Source organism: Grammomys surdaster, unplaced genomic scaffold (assembly GCF_004785775.1).
Source record: "Grammomys surdaster isolate TR1022 unplaced genomic scaffold, NIH_TR_1.0 127, whole genome shotgun sequence".
NCBI lineage: Eukaryota > Metazoa > Chordata > Mammalia > Rodentia > Muridae > Grammomys > Grammomys surdaster.
The window spans coordinates 5700243-5719733 of NW_021604585.1; the positions used below are offsets into that span (position 1 = coordinate 5700243).

General features: G+C 45.3%; 1 protein-coding gene and 1 long non-coding RNA gene across 3 annotated transcripts in view; one reads left to right on the forward strand and one right to left on the reverse strand.

The window, feature by feature from the left end:
- The first annotated feature begins 731 nt into the window (after positions 1-731).
- Mthfd1 (methylenetetrahydrofolate dehydrogenase, cyclohydrolase and formyltetrahydrofolate synthetase 1) overlaps positions 732-19491 on the forward strand; it is a 63783-nt gene continuing 45023 nt past the window's right edge. Inside the window, exons 1-2 of the mRNA XM_028790066.1 lie at positions 732-1076; positions 13137-13221. Coding sequence (XP_028645899.1) covers positions 835-1076; positions 13137-13221 — 327 coding nt within the window. The 5' untranslated portion in view covers positions 732-834. The remainder of the gene's footprint in view (positions 1077-13136; positions 13222-19491) is intronic.
- Positions 6068-18188, reverse strand: LOC114641025. 2 transcript variants are annotated; one of them, XR_003714237.1, is made up of 3 exons: positions 15562-18188; positions 8520-8870; positions 6068-6196 (listed from the first exon to the last, which is right to left on the reverse strand). It is a non-coding gene; the product is annotated as an uncharacterized LOC114641025 (long non-coding RNA). The 2 variants fall into 2 exon arrangements; XR_003714234.1 differs by having other exon boundaries at positions 8520-8874.

The window sequence follows — 19491 nt, forward strand, 5'->3', positions numbered from 1 at the left end:
AATAAACCAGGTAAGTCACCATCCTTAATAAGCCAACTAAACAAGTAATGGTAAGATATAGAAAAAGGAGATTTATTCGATATGGCCACGTTGGGAAGAGGAACAAAGAGAAGTCTTATCTTCTGGGTTCTAATATGAGGCTAAGGTTTAAGTAGAGAGCCAGACTTATACAGAGTTGAACAGTGAAGGTCGAGGTGTGGTCCCGTCCATCACTGTTTAGGCTTCAGTCCTGTAAGGTGGTCTCTTGAAACCTCTTTTCTGGAAACACATTCTACTCTGGCGGACACAAGCAGCTTCTCCCCCACAAGATTCCAGATGGAAATTCAATTCCCTGGGGTGCTTTCTCCGCAGATGGCTAACCAGAGGGACACAATTGCCTCGTTAGGATATTCTCACTCCTGCTAGGAGGGTTACAGAGAGGCAAAGTTATCCCAGGTGCCCGCCCCCCTCCGCCACACTCTGAAAGCTCGGGCCTATGACAACGTGGAAAGCCGCAACGCCCGCTCCAGGTCAGTAGCCGTAAAGCCTAAGACCTCCAAGTTCCAGCCGGGAGAAACCAGAACGAACCAAATCACACCGCTTTGCAGGACTCAGTTGCGGCAACCTAGGTCACGCTAACTTGCTCAGACAGGCTCATTCCTGCCGGGCTCCGCCCAGACTCCGCCCAGACCCCGCCCCGCCGCGCCCCCTATCTATGATTGGCTAAAAGGGAGGCGGGAAGCTCCCGGCCCATTAGAACTGCGCTCTGCACAGGCTCGTTCCACAGCCAGTCATAGCCGCCAGCCAGTCTCTGGCGACAATCTTCTTGCTGCCCGCCGGCTCCCGCAGGCTCTCATGGGCTTCTACTGTCAGCGGGTCACGACGTCTTTCCGGTTCGCTTGCGCACCTTCGCTGCTGGGAGCGCGACGCAGGCGCACTGGCTGTATTTCCCCGGGAGGTCCCTGTGCACGTGGGTTGTGCTGTCCGGAGCGCGCACGGAGCCACTGGAACCTGAATTTTGCTAGTGTTCACGTGGGTGGCAGACTAGCAAAGGCCATGGCACCAGCGGGAATCCTGAACGGCAAAGTGGTCTCTGCGTAAGTACTTACCAGTGATAGCGGTGGTGGGCCCAGAGCAGGGCGTGCGGATCCCCAAGCACCCGGACTCTGCAGGAGAGGTGCTTAAATGGGTTTTGTGGGAAGAGAGGACATCGACACGGTCCCTAGAATCTGAAGACTGGTTTCCTGAAGCCAGAGAAACACATGCCCGGCCCACTGTGCAATTGCAATAGACTGCCTGGGGTGGCTGCATTCTTATGTTTTGGCGGCAAGTCCTGACCTGACCTTGCTCTCAAAACTATAGCTCCTGGCATCATTCTGCCTAGACGTGGGCTGCCTCGGGAGTCCAAACTCAGAAACCTCTTTAGAAACTCAGAAACAAGCATAGCCGCTTGTCTTGCAATTTGGTGGTGATTCGATTGTGGCAAGATTTGACACGGGTGATTGGTGACAAAGGGTCTCTGTCTAAATATTTTGCTTTCTGACACAGGGTCTCTCTACGGAGCCCTGGCTGTCCTGGAACTCACTCTGTAGACCATGCAGATCTTGAACTCACAGAGATCCGCCTGCCTCTGCCTCCCGAGTGCTGGGATTAATGACATACGCCACCACACCTGGCCTAGAGGGTTTCCTCTAATTCAATGCATTCCTCCTTAGACCAAATGCTGTCTTTTACTCAGTGTGTATTAATATATTAATGTAGCAGTTGTCATGCTTAGTCACTATAAGAAGTTACTTCCTTGCTTTAAACAAAGAAGTAAAACTGTAAAAATAGTACATTCCAGGTATGAAACTACTTATCAAGTCTGAAGACACCACCTCTAAAAACCCAGAGTGTCAAAACTAGGAAAAAATGCCCAGAGCAGAGAATATTCTGTGCTTGTTTTGATCCTGATAGTGTTCCATCGCTAGCCTTCACTGAGTCGTTTAATTTGGCCCTTAAAACATTCTTTGAAGTTATATTTGCCCAGCTCCAGAATCTTGCTGGCAGACAGTTCTGATCACTGGCAGCCATGTATTGGTTCCTGGCAATAATGTGGGTCTCTGAACTTCTTCCATTACCAAGTCAATCCTTGCCTCCATCTCCGTCAATAGTTAATACATTTTTTTTTCTAATATAGAGTCTGTTGGGGCAAAGGGAAACTGCAGCATGGCCTTGATATAAACCTGATATAACTTCCAAGTTGTCACCCATGCAAGGCAAGCGCTGTACTACTCAGCTACAACCCCAGCCCTCTCATGCTCTACCCTTTAACAGCTACCTATTAGTCCTGGCACTAAAGTTACTTCTTAGTTTCCTCCTGTGTGCTGTCTCTATTCCATATTCCATTTGACCGCCTGTTCTGGCCCTGCAGATTTAAATGCTTAACTAGTGGAAATGTTTGACAAGTGTGCTTAATCTCTGAGCTGCATTCCTTGCTTTTTGTTTAGGGAGTGAATGTTGGGGAATGCCGAGAGAGGAAGGTGTGTTTTTGTGAACTTATTGAAGGGTTGCTTTTGCGACATTAGGTATCACTGGTTATTTATTAGCTGCTGTGGCTAACAGCAATTGTCCAGTAAACACTTGGCTTTGCCAGAAGAAGCTTTGAGAGAATGATGGTGAAGCCTACCCCAGCGCAACCTGACCCTCTCCCCCCCACCGGGGGGGGGGGAAGAGGAGAAATATGAATTAAATGGTGAATCTTGCACTAAGGCAAGGAGGAACTCCAGGTTTTTGGCCTAGAAATTATAATATACATGAATGGTTTTTTCTCTTTCGCTTTTTCTTTTTTTCTTTTTTTCTCTTTTTTAAAGACAGGGTCTTAAGTAACCCAGGCTTGCCTCAAACTCAAATGTACCTGAGTCTGGCTTTGAACTACTGATTCAGTGCTTACACCTTCCGTGGGCTGGGATCACAGGTCTGTACCACTACATCAGGCTTTTGTTTGCTTGTTTTTCAAGACAGGCTTTCTCTGTGTAGCCCTGGCTGTCCTAGAACTCACCCTGTAGACCAGGCTGGCCTCAAAGAGATCCACCTGCCTCTGCCTCCTGAGTGCTGGATTAAAGACATATGTCATCATGCCTGCTTTTTTCTTCCTTAAACCTTTATGTGGGGGCGGAAGAGGTGGCTCAGGGCTTATGAGAGCGCGTCTTGTTCTTCCAGATAGCTCAGTTCAGTTCTTAGCACCTTGTTCAGACCATTCACAACTGCCTGTAACTCCAGCTCCAAGGGAAAAATGCCTCTGGGTACCCATGTACAGGCATGGCATAGGCTTATACATTACTTATATACATATAAGTAATACTGTCTTTTTAGAAAACTTACTGTGTATATTTAAGGTTGGCCACATATTATGGGATGCATATAGGTAGTAAATGTATATGGTTGCTATAGTGAAGTAAATGCATGGGTGGTTACTTCTTATAAGACTTGCTAAAATGAACTTACTGTACACAATCCTGGATACAGTATCCTTTGATTACCCACAGTTCTCTGTTCTACCCTGGATCTCCTGACTTGTGACTCTTCCATTTGTCCTTCTTTGTATTCTTTGGGATTCATCTGGTTTTTACCCCTGCCCTGTTTTATTTCTAGCTGTGTGCTTGGATATAATTTCCCCATATATGTGATTATGTAGTGTTTTTCTTGCAGCGTCAGGGTTGTTTCCTTAAGCATAGAGTCTTCTGGTTCTGTCCATGTGACAGATCTCCTTTTTTAAGAATGAGTAATATTTCACAGTATGGCTAATTCTCTTTGTCCATTTGTCTGTTGAAGCCATGACTGTTCAGTGGAGAAGGAACTGGCACCTGCAATGCCCTGGCTTCAAAAGAATCTGTAATGTTATAAGAGCAACCATTAATAAGGTCACAACCTGGATAGATTGTTCCCATATTTTGCTTCTTGTGAATAATGCTACAATTGTTACTAGTGAACAGATTTCTTTACAAGGTTATAATTTAATTTTCTTTGGTTACCTATCCAGGAGAGGTATTGTTAGTTCTAGTAATTCTATTTTATTTTTAATTTTTAAAACTTGATTTGATTTTTAAAAATTTAAATGGATACATAATCTGTACATTGTCATAGGGTACTTTGTAACTTTTTTTTTTTTTTTTGGTTTTTCGAGACAAGGTTTCTCTATGTAGCCCTGGCTGTCCTGGAACGCACTCTGTAGACCAGGCTGGCCCAAACTCAAAAATCCACCTGCCTCTGCCTCCCAAGTGCTGAGATTAAAGGTGTGCACCACCACTGCCCACCTAAATGAGTTCTTAACAGAGAAATGCTTACCAGGCCTGGGCCCAATAACCTCCATGACCTGGGAGACTAAGACAGGATGATCTCAAGCTTGAGACCTGGTAATACGAGCCTGTAATCTCAACTACTTGGAAAGTTGAGGCTGGGAGAAGATAAATTTACAGCTGCCTGGATTACAGAGTGAGTTTGAGGTGGGACATTGTCCTAAAATTTAAAATAAAATAAAATAAAATAAAATAAAATAAAATAAAATAAAGATGAACATAGCTTAGTCCTAGAATGTAAGCCTGGCAACCCATGGCCAGTGAGCGAAAGAGAGAGAACAGAAGAGAAAGGGAAGAAGGCAAGGAGGAGCTGGTGGCCAGTATAGGCATAGAACCTCAATCTAGGCAACTCGGGAACTTAGTGGGAGCTGTCATGCAGTGTAAGCTTTGGGCCTGTGGTTAGCCAAGGTACTGGCGTCTCCAGTGCTCTGGGGTCTTCTGCAACTAGGCTTCACCAATAGCCCCTCATAGGCTCTCTTCATGGTGACAAGCCTCAACTCCTTTGCATGACCCCTTCAGTACTGGGCCATCAACTACCACTGAGGTGGCACCTTCACCAATGGCCTTCCATGGCCTCTCACAGTGCCAAGCCTCAGCTGCTCTCCGTGACCCCTTCATGCCTTCAAAGCCAGTACCACGTGGGTGATTCTTACACATTACCAAGTCTAGCTGCAGCACAAGTTACAACCTTGGCTGTCTGGAACACAGCTTCTTTGTGTTCTTAGAAGATACTTCCCAGAAGATTTCACCTCAGTGATGCTGGTCTCTTCTTAATCACCACTAATTTCTTAGCTCCAGCTAACCAGCATCAGTTGTCCCAGTAGTCCCTTCTATTCTGGACTCTAAAGCCAGAGCCACAGGACCTAAGTTGCTGAGTTCTGCTGCTTGCTGGGGCTGGAACATGGTCCCCTTATTCTATTACCAGCTTTCTGTTTTCCTACTCCCTCTCTGCCTAAGTTTGGCTGTTCTGGAACTTATTCTGTAGATTAACCTTGAACTCGGAGATCTCCAATACTCTCCTAAATGCTAGGATTAAAGATGTGGTCCACTGAGCCTGAACCTAAACTTAGCTTGGTGGGATCTTCCTCCAAAGTCCTATTCCGTTGTATCTGTTATCTCCTAGAACATAGGATTCAGCTCCATTTCACTTCCTGGTGCCTCTAATACTCAAAACATATATTTTATATTTTTCCTTTCTAAGCTTGCTATGCTTGTTCGAAACACTCTTATGAGACTTAACCAGAGAACAGTCTTGGCTGGGCTTTTTTGAGATCTTCTTTCTCGATGCAGTTAATATAAATCTCTTTACCTTAGCCTCAGGCATACCCTTGAGATAAGGGCAAAAAGCAGCCAAATTCCTCGCCAAAATATCATAAGAACAGTCGCTGGGCCATGTATTAAAATTCCTCTCTTCTGAGACCTCTAGAGCCAGGCTTCCACAGTTCAAATCACCCTCCGCAACAAAGTCTTCCATATTCCTACTAGGATGGTCATTTAAGCTCCATTTAAAGCATTTCACTGCTTTCCAAATCCAAAGCTCCCCAATCCACGTTCTTCCAAGCAAAAGCATGGTTAGGCCTATCACAGCAATACCCCACTCCTGGTACCAACTTTTGTCTTAGTGTTTTACTGCAGTGTTCACATGACCAAGAAACCATGACCAAGGCAACTCTTACAAGGACAACATTCAATTGGGGCTGGCTTACAGTTTCAGAGGTTCAGTCCAGTATCATCAAAGCGGAATCGTGGCAGAGTCCAGGAGGAGCTGAGAGCTCTGAATCATCTGAAAGCTGCTAGGAGAAGACTGGCTCCCAGGCTGCTAGGAGGAGAGTCCCCAGAATTCCAAAAGTAAACTATCATCAGCCGGCAAAATCACACTCCTGCCAGAGCATGAGACAAATCATAGTTAGCCATTGTGTACAATCTGAAACAGCCCCATATCCTATGCCTGGGATTAAAACAAAAACATACTCCCATAACATAACTGGATTTTTTTAGAGACCAAAATTCTCACTACAAACGGGTCTTAGAATTGTGGGAACTGGGACATACGAGGTCATAATTTAACAAGCTAACTTTTTACATTGTTCCACTGAAGAGTGGCCAGTTCTTATCAATGCAGTTCAATTCAGACAGCTTAGCAGTTAAGAGCAGTTACTGCTCTTACAGAGACCCAGGTTCAAGACCATGGTTCCTTTGTGCTTACAAACAATTTTTTCTTCTTTCTTTTGGAGACAGGATCTTATTATAGCCGGGCTGGCCTTGAGCTCACCTATGTAGTGTATGCTATCTTTGTGGACTCCTGACCCTGCGGCTTCCCATCTCTGGAATGCTGGGATTACAGGCATGTGCCATTACAAGGTTGTAATTTTTTTATTTGTTTGGTATGTGCTGGGATTCAAACCTGAGACCTTGTTAGGCAAGGTTTTCTTTTCAATGATACCAGCCAATCTGAAGAGTTTTCTTTATTTTTTTTAAATTTATCATTGTGTGTGTGTGAGCACTGACGGGCTGTGCCATGGTGCACGTGGAGACCAGAGGACTCTCCATAGAGTCTGTTTTCCCGTGACTGGGGGTTCCAGGGGTCAAACTGAGGCCCTCAGGCTTGCCCAGCAAGAGCTTTCGCCCACTCAGACACCTCACTGGCCCTCGGCAGTTTTCTTCGGTATCCTTCTATGGTGGCTCTTTGTCACTTTGACCTAAGCGCTGGTGTGCCTGTTGACAGTTCTCAGTGAACAAGAATTTGATTGGTAGGCAGGCTCTCCTGCTTAGTCATTACAGCACCGGCATGCTTGGGCCGTAGCTGTGGGAATCTCGAACCACAGGTGATCTTTCAGCTTGACCAGCTTGCTTGAGCTGCCCACACTTTTCCCTTTGCTAGGCCACAGTCATCCTATCCTCCCCTCCCTGGTAAAGCCAGGACTTAATCCTCACCCCTGAGCCGTGCTCTCCTTAGGCTCTCTTTTTTCTTTTGTAGGGTGGGGGTGGTTTCAAGATGGAGTTTCTCTGTGTGGCCCTGACTGTCCTGAATCTAGCCCTATAGACCAGGTTGTCTTCAGACTCACAGAGATCTGCCTGCCTCTGCCTCCCGAGTGCTGGGACTAAAGGTGTGCACCACTACATCCAGCTATTCTAGTTTTTGAGATGGTTCCCATTAAATTGCCCAGGCTAGCTTTGAACTCATTCTGTAGGCCAGGCAAACTCCAAACTTGATGTTCTCCTGCCTCAGCTTCTCAGCTAGAGTTACAACCCTCTGCCACAAGCCCCAACCTTTTCATTTCTTTCCCTTCCCCCCTCTTTCTTTCTTGCTTTCTTTCTTTCTTTCTTTCTTTCTTTCTTTCTCTCTCTCTCTCTCTCTCTCCCTCCTTCCTTCCCCCTCCCCCCCTCCCTCCCTCCCTCCCTCCCTCCCTCCCTCCCTTCTTCCCTTCCTTCCTTTTGAAGGGAAGGTCTTACTATATAACCCATACTATCCCAGTACGTGGTGGTGGTGGGGATGAGGGATAGAGACAGTTGTGTGCCCCTTGTGTATTTATTCTCTTACTTGTGTTGTTGAGTTTGCTCACCAATAGGTACATGTACATGTACTTGATAAATCAGATGTCCAGTAACAGAAAGTGCTGGGAGAGCTGGGAATTTCTGTGGATGGGCTGAGTGTTCATGAGAATGAATGTCATATTCTTTGTCAAAGTGACCTATGGGCTTGGATGTGGTCTGTGAGCCTGTCAGTATTATGGGGAAGGAGGCTTGGAACCAAGAATGAATAGCCTGTTCTTTGGACCTTTGACCTCACTGGTGAGTACATAACCACCGGGGTCAGCAGAGATGGCTCTGGGGCAAACTGGTCCTTGCATGAGTGGCAGGCAGAACTGACTTTGAAGGTGAAATTTGCCCCAGGCATCAGGGTGAACAGTGTAAGGGCCCCTAGAATACACAGGAGAGGGTGTGCCAGTGTCAGAACACCTTGGCCTTTAGATGAGAGCACAGTTCTTCCAGGGATTTATTCTGTTTTGTGTGGTCTGTTTGGCTTCCCCTTTTGTTTGTTTTTTTGTTTTTATTTTAAGACAGGGTTTCTCTGTACAATCCATGGAAGTCAAAGAGGGTGTCAGATCCTCTGCAGCCAGTTACTGGAGTCTGTGGGTGCTAGGAACCAAACAGATTTTCTTAATGGCTGGCCCCCCTCTCCAGGCCCCCAAGCCTTTTTACCTTAGGTTTTCCTTTAGTCTTCTCCAAAACAGAATCGTGGGCTTCGTGGGGCTATTTTCGTGTACCAGCTCCTGCCCTCTGTTCTTCAAGCAGGTATCTTTTAGTTTAGACTTTCTGTGTCTCTTACTGGTGATGATGTCCAGGTTTCCAGGGGACTTGTAACTATTCCGTATCGCCATAGCCAGCTCTGACAGCCAGATCTATGGTTAGAGAGTGATATCCATGGAGACTAAATCTGATGTGCGCCCTATGCTGGCAGATCCACTGGCACGATTTTCCCCTGTTGGCATATAGTTGGTCACAGCTTCTTGGTTCTTTGTATGCAGAGCCAGCCCATCCTGTCTTCTAACCCTGTCTTGTAACAAAACAGTGGCTTATGAGCCAAATGTTTTATTTGACTTGCAGAATTATTTTTAAAAATTAGATTACATTGCAACACACTCATGTCTGCAATCATACTCAAAAATCTGGATGCCTGACTCTTTGAGAGACGACATAGAGTTTAGCAGTTTCTGTTCTGTATTCTTGCAGTACTGGCATTGAAACTGGGGCTGTGTGCGCCAGACAGAAGCCCAGCCCCTGAGCTACATTCCAGCCCTATGGTCTGAATGCCTAATGTCAGAAGCTGGTTGGATCTGAGTGGGTGGTGATCTGCTCCTTCCTTGAGTAGGGTGGCAGGCAGGGAGACAGGCTCATCCATCTGTCTGTGTCAGACTGTCTGTCTGTCTGTCTTGAAGTAGACTCTCACTCTGCTTCCACTGTGTGGATTCCAGATGTCTTAGTTAGGGTTTTATTACTGTGAAGAGACTGTAGTTGAACCAATTTAAACTTACTCCATCTAGCTTATGAATGAATAAATCTCAGACTATGGTTATTTTATTTGGCTTTGAATTACTGGAGGGTAACCCCTAATCTACTCTTCTAACTGCTGGCCTGCCTACTTCCCCAGTGGTATACCCCAATTACTTGCTGTTTCTCCTGGTCATTACTCATGCCTCATCTCTCATGGGTCCTTCTCTTCATGTCCTTTCTTCTTTCTTTCTGTTATCCCCAACCAGGTAACTCAAAACCCACCTACCTCTCGTCCCTCCAGTAATTGGCTGTACTATTTTTATTTAACCAATAGTTTTAAATTAAGGTACCTTACAACTCACCCATCTCCAGTTCCAAGGATATGCCCCTCTTCTGTCCTCTGTAGGCACCAGGCACTCACATGTACACATATGTACATTTAGGCAAAACACCCATGCACATAGATAAAATAAATAAATTCTTTAAAAATTAAATTTTGTTATTACATTTATTTATTTATTTATTTATTTATTTATTTATTTATTTTGTGTGTGTGTGTGATGGGTTCATGGTCTGCTATTACTTTTTTTTTTTTTTTTTGTGGAGGGCAGAGGCGAGGAGCTTGATGTTGTCATGACACAGCCTTGGAGGTCAGAGGACAACTGGAGTCAGTTCTCCCCTATGTGTGGGTCCCAGGGATTAAACTCATCGGGTTAGCAGGGTTGTCAGATGCCCCTTAAACCACTGAGCCATCTCTTCAGCCTTATAGCCTACTGTTTGTTTTTTTGAGACAGGGCCTCTCCATTAGATCAGGCTAGCCTTGAACTTATAGAGATCCACTTGCCTCCTGAGTCCACCCCATCCACATAGTCTGATCTGTTTCTTGCACTTCGGACTTCGCCCCACTAGATGGCAGTATCATCTTAAAACTGCATCTGTGCCCATGTTTTCAGGTCTTGCATCATATCACTTGGCTGTGATTATTCTACTGGTGCCTGTCAGTCAGATCCAGAGAGACGCTGACTTTTCTGGCTTTTCAGTTTCTGTGTGCACTTCAATACTGATTGCTCTTTCGTAGAGGCTGACAGACATATTCACTTAGATTATAGGTGGTTGGTGAAGAATGCCGTGAACCTGGCATGAGTATTTGTATTTGGAGGACCTTGAGAATATTTCTGGTTGTTTCTTCTGGCCTCACTTGGCTCTGAAGTCCTTACATGAAAAATCTAGTCCATGGACAGTGGAGAGGCGTGGGGGCAGTGAAGAGGCATGGGGCTGGGGCTTGCTATGAAGCCTCACGACTGGAGTTCAAGACCTTCACCGTGGGGGGGCGGGGTTTGAGTCCCTCAGGTTGTCCTCTCACTACATTACCCTAGTGTGCACACACAGTAATGTTATTTGTCTTTGAGATAGCGTCTCACTATGTAACTGTGTCTAGCCTGGACCTCATTATGTAGACGAGGCTTGCCTTAAACTCTTAATTATCTGCCTGTTTCTGGCTCCCAAATGCTTGCTGGGATTAAGGGTGTTTGCCACTGTGCCTGGCATATATATATTTAGGGCCCAGATTTCTGTGCTTCATTAGTTAGCCATCTAAGTGAGCAGACTTAAAGTGATACCCAAGGTTGTCGTCCAATGTGTACGCACACGCATATACACGTGAATACCTGTATACGTGCTTCTTCACAGAGGAAAGAGCTGCCTGTTACCAAAAGTTTAGGAGAGTCGATGTAAATGATTTCCAACTGATACCTCTTTCTCCCCTAACAAGGAAACTTAGAGCTTAGTTTCTTTTAAATGGTAGCATGGAACTCTGGAACGTTCTGTTCTATAGTCTTATCCTACTGAGTAAAGCCAGCGTTTCCCAGCTCACCACCTAGAGCCCTCAGTTCCCATAGCTTTGCCACCTGCTGAGCTTTTTATTTCTCCCTAGATTTCCAACTGTAGGTCTCAAATGCCCAGAAGATCCGGTAAATAGCTTGACTACATTGGCATGAAATCTACTCTGGGCCTCAGCATACTCCCAGCTGACAGTTTTCTGTCACATTTCACAATCGCCAAAGCTCAGAGTCCACATAGCTGTGACATTGTCTATGTGCTTCCTGCAGATGGGTCTAGAATCCTAGTTAGCCTGTCAGCCACACTGTCACCTGCTCTCGACTGTGGCTGGCCTGGGCTTTGCAGTAATGGTGGTTTCTTTCTAGTGCCCCAGCTTGCAGCACCCTGCTCCGTTTCCAATTCAGCAACTGGAACAAACTAACAGTGTACGACTGCCCGCGTGATCTGTGTTCAAAACTCTGTGATAACCTCCCATCATACTAGAATAAAATATAGTCTCTGTGCCGGCGACCACTCCCAGTGTCCGGGTGGCTGCTCTGGGTCCTGGCACTTGCTTGTCTTTTTGCCACTTGGCTCGAGGAAAGCCATTGGTCTGTTGGGAGTGGCATACAGAACGCTCCCTGCCTCCCTATTTGACAAGGGGGTCATCTCAGAAGTACCCACTTGTTCTACTGTTGCTTCTCCTCTTATTCCTCTTCTTCCTCCTCTTCCTCTTTTTTTCTCCTCCTCGAGCCAGTTTTTGTGTCTTTCTAGTAGCTACACACCATAGATTTTGCTTGGGTTAGGATGAGGTGAAAACTTTGGTGTACTGCATGCCTCTCTGCCATCCTATCCCATCTTGGTTTTTGAGTCAGGCCAGACTCAAATTCATCATGTAGATGACAACCTCACACTCCCAACCCTCTTGCTCCTACCTCCCAGCTGCTGGTATTATTAAAGGTGTGTGCACCATGCCCAGCTTGCCCAGTAGAGTGCTGGACACAAGGCACTTTGTGCTCCTGGTGTCTGACTTCCACCCTCGAGTGCTTTGATTGACAGGCTAGAGGAAAGGGAGTGGGAAGAAGAGGCAAGCCTGGGAACTTGGCAGCAGAGCTCAGAGCTTGGCCTCAGCTCTGTCCTCATACCACAGCTCATTGTCTTGACGGGAGCAGCAAAGGCTGGGACCGCAGGGATGTGGACACGGCAGCTGCCGGGCAGCCCGTTCTTGTTTCCCAGCAGGGCTGCATCCATGGTCCAGATCAAATCCAGTTGAAAAGCAGCAGCAGCAACAGAAGAAACTCCAAAACTATGACCTATTCTGTTTTTGAACTTTATTCCCGTGTTGAGTAATGCTTTGAAAACCACAAGGTCACTAACTAGAAATAAAATTTGAAGTAAAACAGTGATTTTTTTTTTTTAATTGAGACATAGTCTTTGCTATGTACCGGCTTGCCTGATACTTGTATGTAGCTCAAGCTGGCCCCAAATGCTCAGTAATTTGCTTCAGTCTTGTTGAATACTGGGATCACAGGAGTTTCTCTGATACACCCAAATTTATTTTTTATTTTAAGACAGGCTTTCCCAAGTTGGCTAGGCTGACCTTGAACTCACTCGTAGCCCGGGCAGGCCTTGAACCCTCCTGAGTAGCTGAGTCACCATGCATTGCCCTTAAGATCATGATGGTCTCTAGGCTTGGTCTCTAGGCTGAGTCTTCTGCAACGATAGTTCTTTCTTAATTGTTGAGCTATGGCTTCAGCCCCCAGCTGAGGTATTTTAAACCTTTCTCCCTGCACTTGCCTCTGGTTCAGTCGTCATCATTAGAAGTTAGAGAACAATCTAAGGCAAACTGAGGCCTGGGGAATTGGTGAGTATGCCATGAGTTGCATACCTGATAATGTCCATCCTCGAAGGTGGTTTTAATTTTCAAGAGCTGTATCCAGTGATCAGCCTCTCTGAGGCTTGCTATGAAGTAAGTGGTAACTCCTCCTACCTTTTCTTTCCCTCCAGGCAAATAAGGGATCGACTGAAGAACCAGGTTACTCAGATGCGGGAGCAGGTACCTGGCTTCACTCCCGGCCTGGCGATCCTGCAGGTATTAGAGCATCTCCTTCCCTTTAACACCATTCTCATCCAGCCTCTCCACAGCAGAAGAGGCTGTAGCACTCAGACCTCTGCCTCCTACCTTGTGAAACCTCAAACACAACATGTTTTCTCACTGTGGGCTCCCTTCTGGTACCCAGCTTGTGGGTGCTGGTTTCTCTTGCTCTATGCCAGTGTGGGTGCTTTTCTCCTTTATTGTGTTGATTTAAGGTCGGGTCTCATATGTCCCGATGATACATCAGTATAGACTATGCAGGGAAGGATGATCGTGAGCTTCGTCTTCTGCCTCTGCCTCCCAGCTTCCAGGATTATAGGCATGTGCCTCCTTCCCTGGTTTGTGTGGTGCTGGGGATAGAACTCGGGGCTCTCCGCATGCTGGGAAAGCCCTCTACCCACTGAACTGCATTATCAACCCCGCCCACTCAGTCTTCTTAGGACCCTCTGTACTCCTAAAATTTAAACAGAACTTAGCTGTAAAGAGTTACTGTATTGGGAATAAAATTTGGGTTTATTTATTTACTTATTTTTAAGTACATTAACTCTCATTAAAAGTTTTTTTAGGCCGGGTCTCACTGTCCAGCCCTGGCTTGAAACATAGTAATAACTCGGGGTTGTGGATAGAAAGTAGATTTTAACAACATAGAGGGTAGTATCTACCCAGCTTTTGTGATGTTTAAGGCTTATTATAAATAGAAATGCTGTGTGTGCCTTTTATTCGGAAACTAAAGGGTCAAAGGTGGAGTAGGAACCCCGGGTCAGGATTAAAAATTTTTCGACAACACTGGCAGGCCAGAAATTCCCTATATTGACCAGGCTTCTAACTCAGAGAGCTCTATCTGTCCTCCCGTACACACCATGCCCTTCCCTAGAAGATTTTTATTTTTAATTATACATTATTTATAATATAATTATTTTTAAATACCTGAATAAGTGTTTGCCCTTGTGTGGGTATTGTGCACACATGAATGCAGGCAAGTGCAGGAGGAATACCAGATTCCCTGGAGCTGGAGTTAGTGATGGCTATGAGCTCCCCAAAGTGGGTGCTGTGAACAATATAGAACCCAGAGTAAATGTTAAATATAAATTTATTTCAAAATGCCAATAGGAACTCCTGATGTGTTAACATAAACATTATAGAGAGAGAACTGTGTCTGAGACAGGCCCTGCTTTGTAGCCTAGGCTGACACTGAACTTCAGAGCACTGAGATTATAGGTGTGCACTACCGTCAGGCTGACACTGAACTTCAGAGCACTGAGATTATAGGTGTGCACTACTGTGTCCAGTTCAGAACTTTCTGGCAGTAAAATCTGATGAGAAGACATGCATTACCTGTTGAAAAATTTAAAAAAAAAATCGTACCCATCCATTGATTTGCATGTGTGCCATGGCTCTCCTGTGGAATTCAAAGGGAAACTCTGAGGAGCTGTCTTAGTCACTGTTACTATTTCTGCAACGAAACACCATGAAAGGAAAGGGCTCATGTGCCTTATGTCTTGAATCATACATAGTCTGTCAGGAGAAGTCAGGGAAGGAGCACACATGGGCATAAAAAGTGGAAGCAGGAGCTAATGCAGAAGGAGCTGATGTAGAAGCCGTGGACGGGTGCTGCCTACTCCTCGTGGCTTACTCAGCCTGCTTTTCTGTACAACCCAGAACCACCAGCCCAGGGATGGCATCACTAATAAAGGGCTGGGCCCTCCCACAGTGGCACACACAGTAAGAAAATAAACGAATGGGCATTACGGTGTATATGTGTAAGGCCAGCCCTTGGGATACCAAGGCAGGGGGACCATCAGCAGCCTGGCTTTTGTGAGTTTGAGGGCAGCCCTGGCTATACAGCAAAACCCTGTACAAAAAAACTGCCCCAAGGACCTGTTCACAGCCTGGCCTCATGGAGGCTGTTTCTCCCTCGAGTTTCCCTCCTGGGTGACTCTAGCCTGTGTCAAGTTGACTTAAAGATTGGCCAGGACAGGAGTCATTTCTCCTTCCACTGTGTGACAAATTTAGGTCTTCAGGCTTGGTAGCAAGTGCTTTTTCCCACTGAGCCATCTTGAAAATTGCACTGTTGTGCATACCAGGAGAGCTGGACCCCTCTGTTTCCACATTGGTCTCCTGCTGTGTGCTGTTCTGATTGACACATATGAAGAAAACCTGGCTGGACCTATAGCACGGTGGTAGAGCACTCACCCTAGCATGCAGGAGGCTCTAAGTTTAATTTTTAACATTCTCTCTCTCTCTCTCTCTCTCTCTCTCTCTCTCTCTCTCTGCCTTCTCCCTCTCTCTCCCTCTCCCCCCCCCCCCCGCCATCTTCCTTACACATCCCAGACCCACCTGCCTATAGAGTTGCACCATCAGCGCTGGGCTGGGCACTCCCACATCGATCACTAATTAAGAAGATGCATCACAGGCTCGCCTGCAGAACAGTCTGGTGGGGCCATTTTCTCAGCTGAGGTCCCCTCTTCCCAGATGACTCTAGCTTGTGTCAAGTTGACATAGAGCTAGTCAGCATATCAAGAGTCAACAGTTTTGTTTTTTAGTGTTTTTTATTTGTTTTTGAGACAGATTTGGTGGCCGAAGTTCAAGGCCTTGGACTTGCCTACACCTTGCATCATCCTCCTGAGGGCTGGGATTGCCAATGTGTAGCCCTGGGCCAGCTCAGTTGTTCATTTTTAGAAAATATTTGCAAAATACTGAAGCCTGAGTAATCACTGTCGGTTCTTTCAAGAAAAGTTGGTTTTCTGTGGAAAAGTGCATCTGGTTCATCTGGCAAGGCAAAACAACACAAATGCTTTGCCTATTAATAGCCACTGAGCTTCCTTCACAGACAGCAGCAGAGCTGTGGGAACTTCCTGATTCTTTACATAAAATCCTCAAAAGACTCCCAGGTTGAAGTTTAATAACATCAATAGTTGGTGTTTCTTACCAAGAGCATTCCTTAGTGAAATTGCCATTTATTTTTCATGAATGACTATGGCTGGGTGGATACATGAAATTTGTATCCTTGGTTTGTGCTGCCACCATCAGACTTGCCCACTCTGACTTTTGTACCAATACAAAAGCCAACACAATTAAAAAAAAAAAAGACAAATGACAACATACTATGTAAAGGTTGTCAGAATTTAAAGTGATATTCCTTATGACAAACCTTGACAAAGCAGTTCACAAAGGGACAGTCGTCACACCTGACTGCTTCATAACTATCATCCTAAGTCTCTAACAATATACCATAAACTTCTACAAAACCACAACCTTATACAGAAAAGATTTCTGCGAGGCTGTCTACTCAGCAATGTACTGCCTGTCCAACCATAGTCCATTACCATGCAAACACTCCCTACATAGCCCTTGAGCTCTTGCCTCAGCCTCAGGTACCGCCACCATCATCCAGACACTCCCTATATAGCCCAAGCTCACCTTGAACTTCTGCCTCAGTCTAAGTGCTAAAATTACGGGTGTGCAGTATCTTTTCTTCATGAGGGAATACTACCAAACTCTGGTTTCTCTCTGTCCAGTTTTCTCCCTGATCTAAAGGTTCATCCAGTAGGGAGGCAAATATTCACTCAGGCAGCTGTACAGGCGGGTGCCTGAAGGATTGATTTGGGTGGCAGAAATAGCTTTCATTTGAAACTTCCTTCAGAATCACCATCTTCCTGTCCCACGTTCTGTCTGTGCATGCCTGCACGTATGTGGTTTAATCCTTTACTAAACCTCTGTCCCTTATGTATCAAAAGACTCAGAAGGAGTGGTAGTTAAACACCACCTCCCCCACCACTCCGCTCTGTATCCACACAGCCTTAGCAGAGCAGAAATACAGAAGAAGGTTGTGGCTCTGCCTGGTGCACTCCATGTGTGGTAGCTTTTCTTTTTTCTTTTTCCTCAGATAACTAAGAACCACAGATTTGTGTGGTGGGTGTATACCTGGTACATTTGGGGACTGGTTACTTCTTAACTCGTTCTTAATTGTTTGTTGTGGGAAGAAATGCATGTCATAGGCACGAATTGTGACTCTGGGCTGGAGGTGTAGCTCAGTGGTAGAACACTTGCCCAGCATGCTTCGGGCCCTGGGTTCATCCTCAACATTACAAAGGAGAAAAAAAATGAAAGAAAGAAAATGAAACTCATTTCTGTAAATAAGTGGACTAAGCTATGTCACTGGGTCCAGCAGTTCACCAAGAGATCAAAATGGAGTCAGTCATGCTAATGTTCAATGCCACTGAGTTATTTATCTGACCTGAGAAAAAGCAGCCATATTGCCCTGGCAGGCTAGTTCCCCAAGATGTATCCATTGTAACCCGACATTGTCCTGTCTGTTCTTTTCTGTTGTCCTGACCCTCCACTGTGAAATGGTGGCTACGCTTTTGTCTTGCTTTCTTTAGCCTTTTCTGTCTTAAAACAAAACAAAACAAAAACCCAATCACCTCTGCTTTATGAAGTGAAGTATGCTTGATTGTAGAGTTGCAAAGAAAGCCAGTTCTTTGAATTGTTGTGGTTTCTTCCTTTTTCCTTCCTTCCTCTTCTTTCTCCTTCAGCATACAAAAGGTTCTTCTGTATCTCAGTTACATCTTAATTCATTCTGTAGCCAAGGACAGCTTTGAACTTGAGATCCTTCTGTTTCTGCTTCCTTAGTGCCGGAATAGTGGCTGCCTGCCACAATATCCAGCTTAAGTTCTTCTTTTAACCAAACCTTTTCTTAGCAATACTTTTTAAAATTGTCTTCAGATTTATTGATTTTGCAAGTATCTACTGTAGTCTAAGTAGTTTCTGCTGCCCATGTCTCAGCAGTGAGACCACGGTGTGGATGCCCCAGTCTTGCTCTTTGGCAGTAAAATGTTACCATCCCATCTTCCTCGGACCTCCTGTCTTTTTTGCTCTGAGGTTGTGATATCTTCCTACATGCCCATGCCAGAGGTCTAAGGTTATCTCTCTCCAAAGCCTGTTTTGTACATGTCTGTAATCCCAGCACTGCGTCAGTGGTCAGAGGACACGAGTTTAAGGCCAGTCTGTTCCCATGTGAGAGTGACCCTGTCTCTAAAACAAAACAAACTCTCATTCTCACGAGATTATCCTGAGACAATGTTGTTGTCCTGTGGAATCTGTGTTTTGGATCTTGAATCTATTCCTTGCTTTACACCCCTGTTCCTCCTGCTCTGGGTCACCCTGTGACTGCTCACTGGTTTTCTGTTTCTAGTGTAAAAATGCTCATTCTTTTAAATATATGAATAAGCCAGCACATATGTATGCACTACGTGCATACCTGGTACCACATAGGCCAGAAGAGACCGTTGAATACCCTGGAACAGATGGCTTTGAGCCACCATACAGGTACTAGAATCAAACTCAGATTCTTCGAAAGAGTCAGTGCTCTTAACCCCTGAGCTCTCTCTCCAGTGGGAAGCTCTTGTTAAAATACAACTCTCGTCATAACTACACTCCCTTTTTACTGATGAAATGGCAGTAGATAAGTGTTTATTGTGGTTCAAAGGTTCTGTATATATTTGTGATTGTGCTAATTGTTAAATTACCCCTATAAGATAAAAGCTGTCCTAACAATAATTGATGCCTAAACATCTTGGGGCCTACCCAAAGCCAGTCAGAAGGGATGAGTTTGGCACCCCCACCAAGCACTGGGTACAAAACCTGCTTGTTTCCTTTTGTCACTGTATAAATCAACTCTTCTTAAGGAAATAATAGTTTATTCTGATCCAATTACAAATAGCCATTGGTAGATCAGAAAATGTGGATTCAAAGGATCTGAAAGACTTTCCACTATGGAAAGGTTACATGAATTTTTATAGTCACAAAAAAGAAAATTATCAGTTAACATGTTTGCAGAATACATAGATAGGGCCATCTTTGTTCTCAGTTTTAGGGTTAATGGAGGCTAAACTGTCAGGCTTATTTCTAGAGTTCTATCTAAAGGTTACGAGGAAGTCAGATAGAAGGTAGATAACAAAAGGAGCTGTAAAGATAGCCAGAGGTCATTTTGGCTCTTACTGGCCACGGTGTCTTCACATTAAGAATGTTCTACTTAGCCAGGTCGCTAGTCTGCAGGTCTCAAGCTCATTCCATTAGTATGCTCTCAAAGGGTGTCAGTGCAGCCAGGGTGGTGCCAAGGCAGCGGTGCACAGCTATAAATTAAGTCCAGACTTAAAACCAAACTGCAGGATGTTCATGATCTGGTCCTAGTATATACTTGTTGGACTTCCTTCCTTCCTTCCTTCCTTCCTTCCTTCCTTCCTTCCTTCCTTCCTTCCTTCCTTC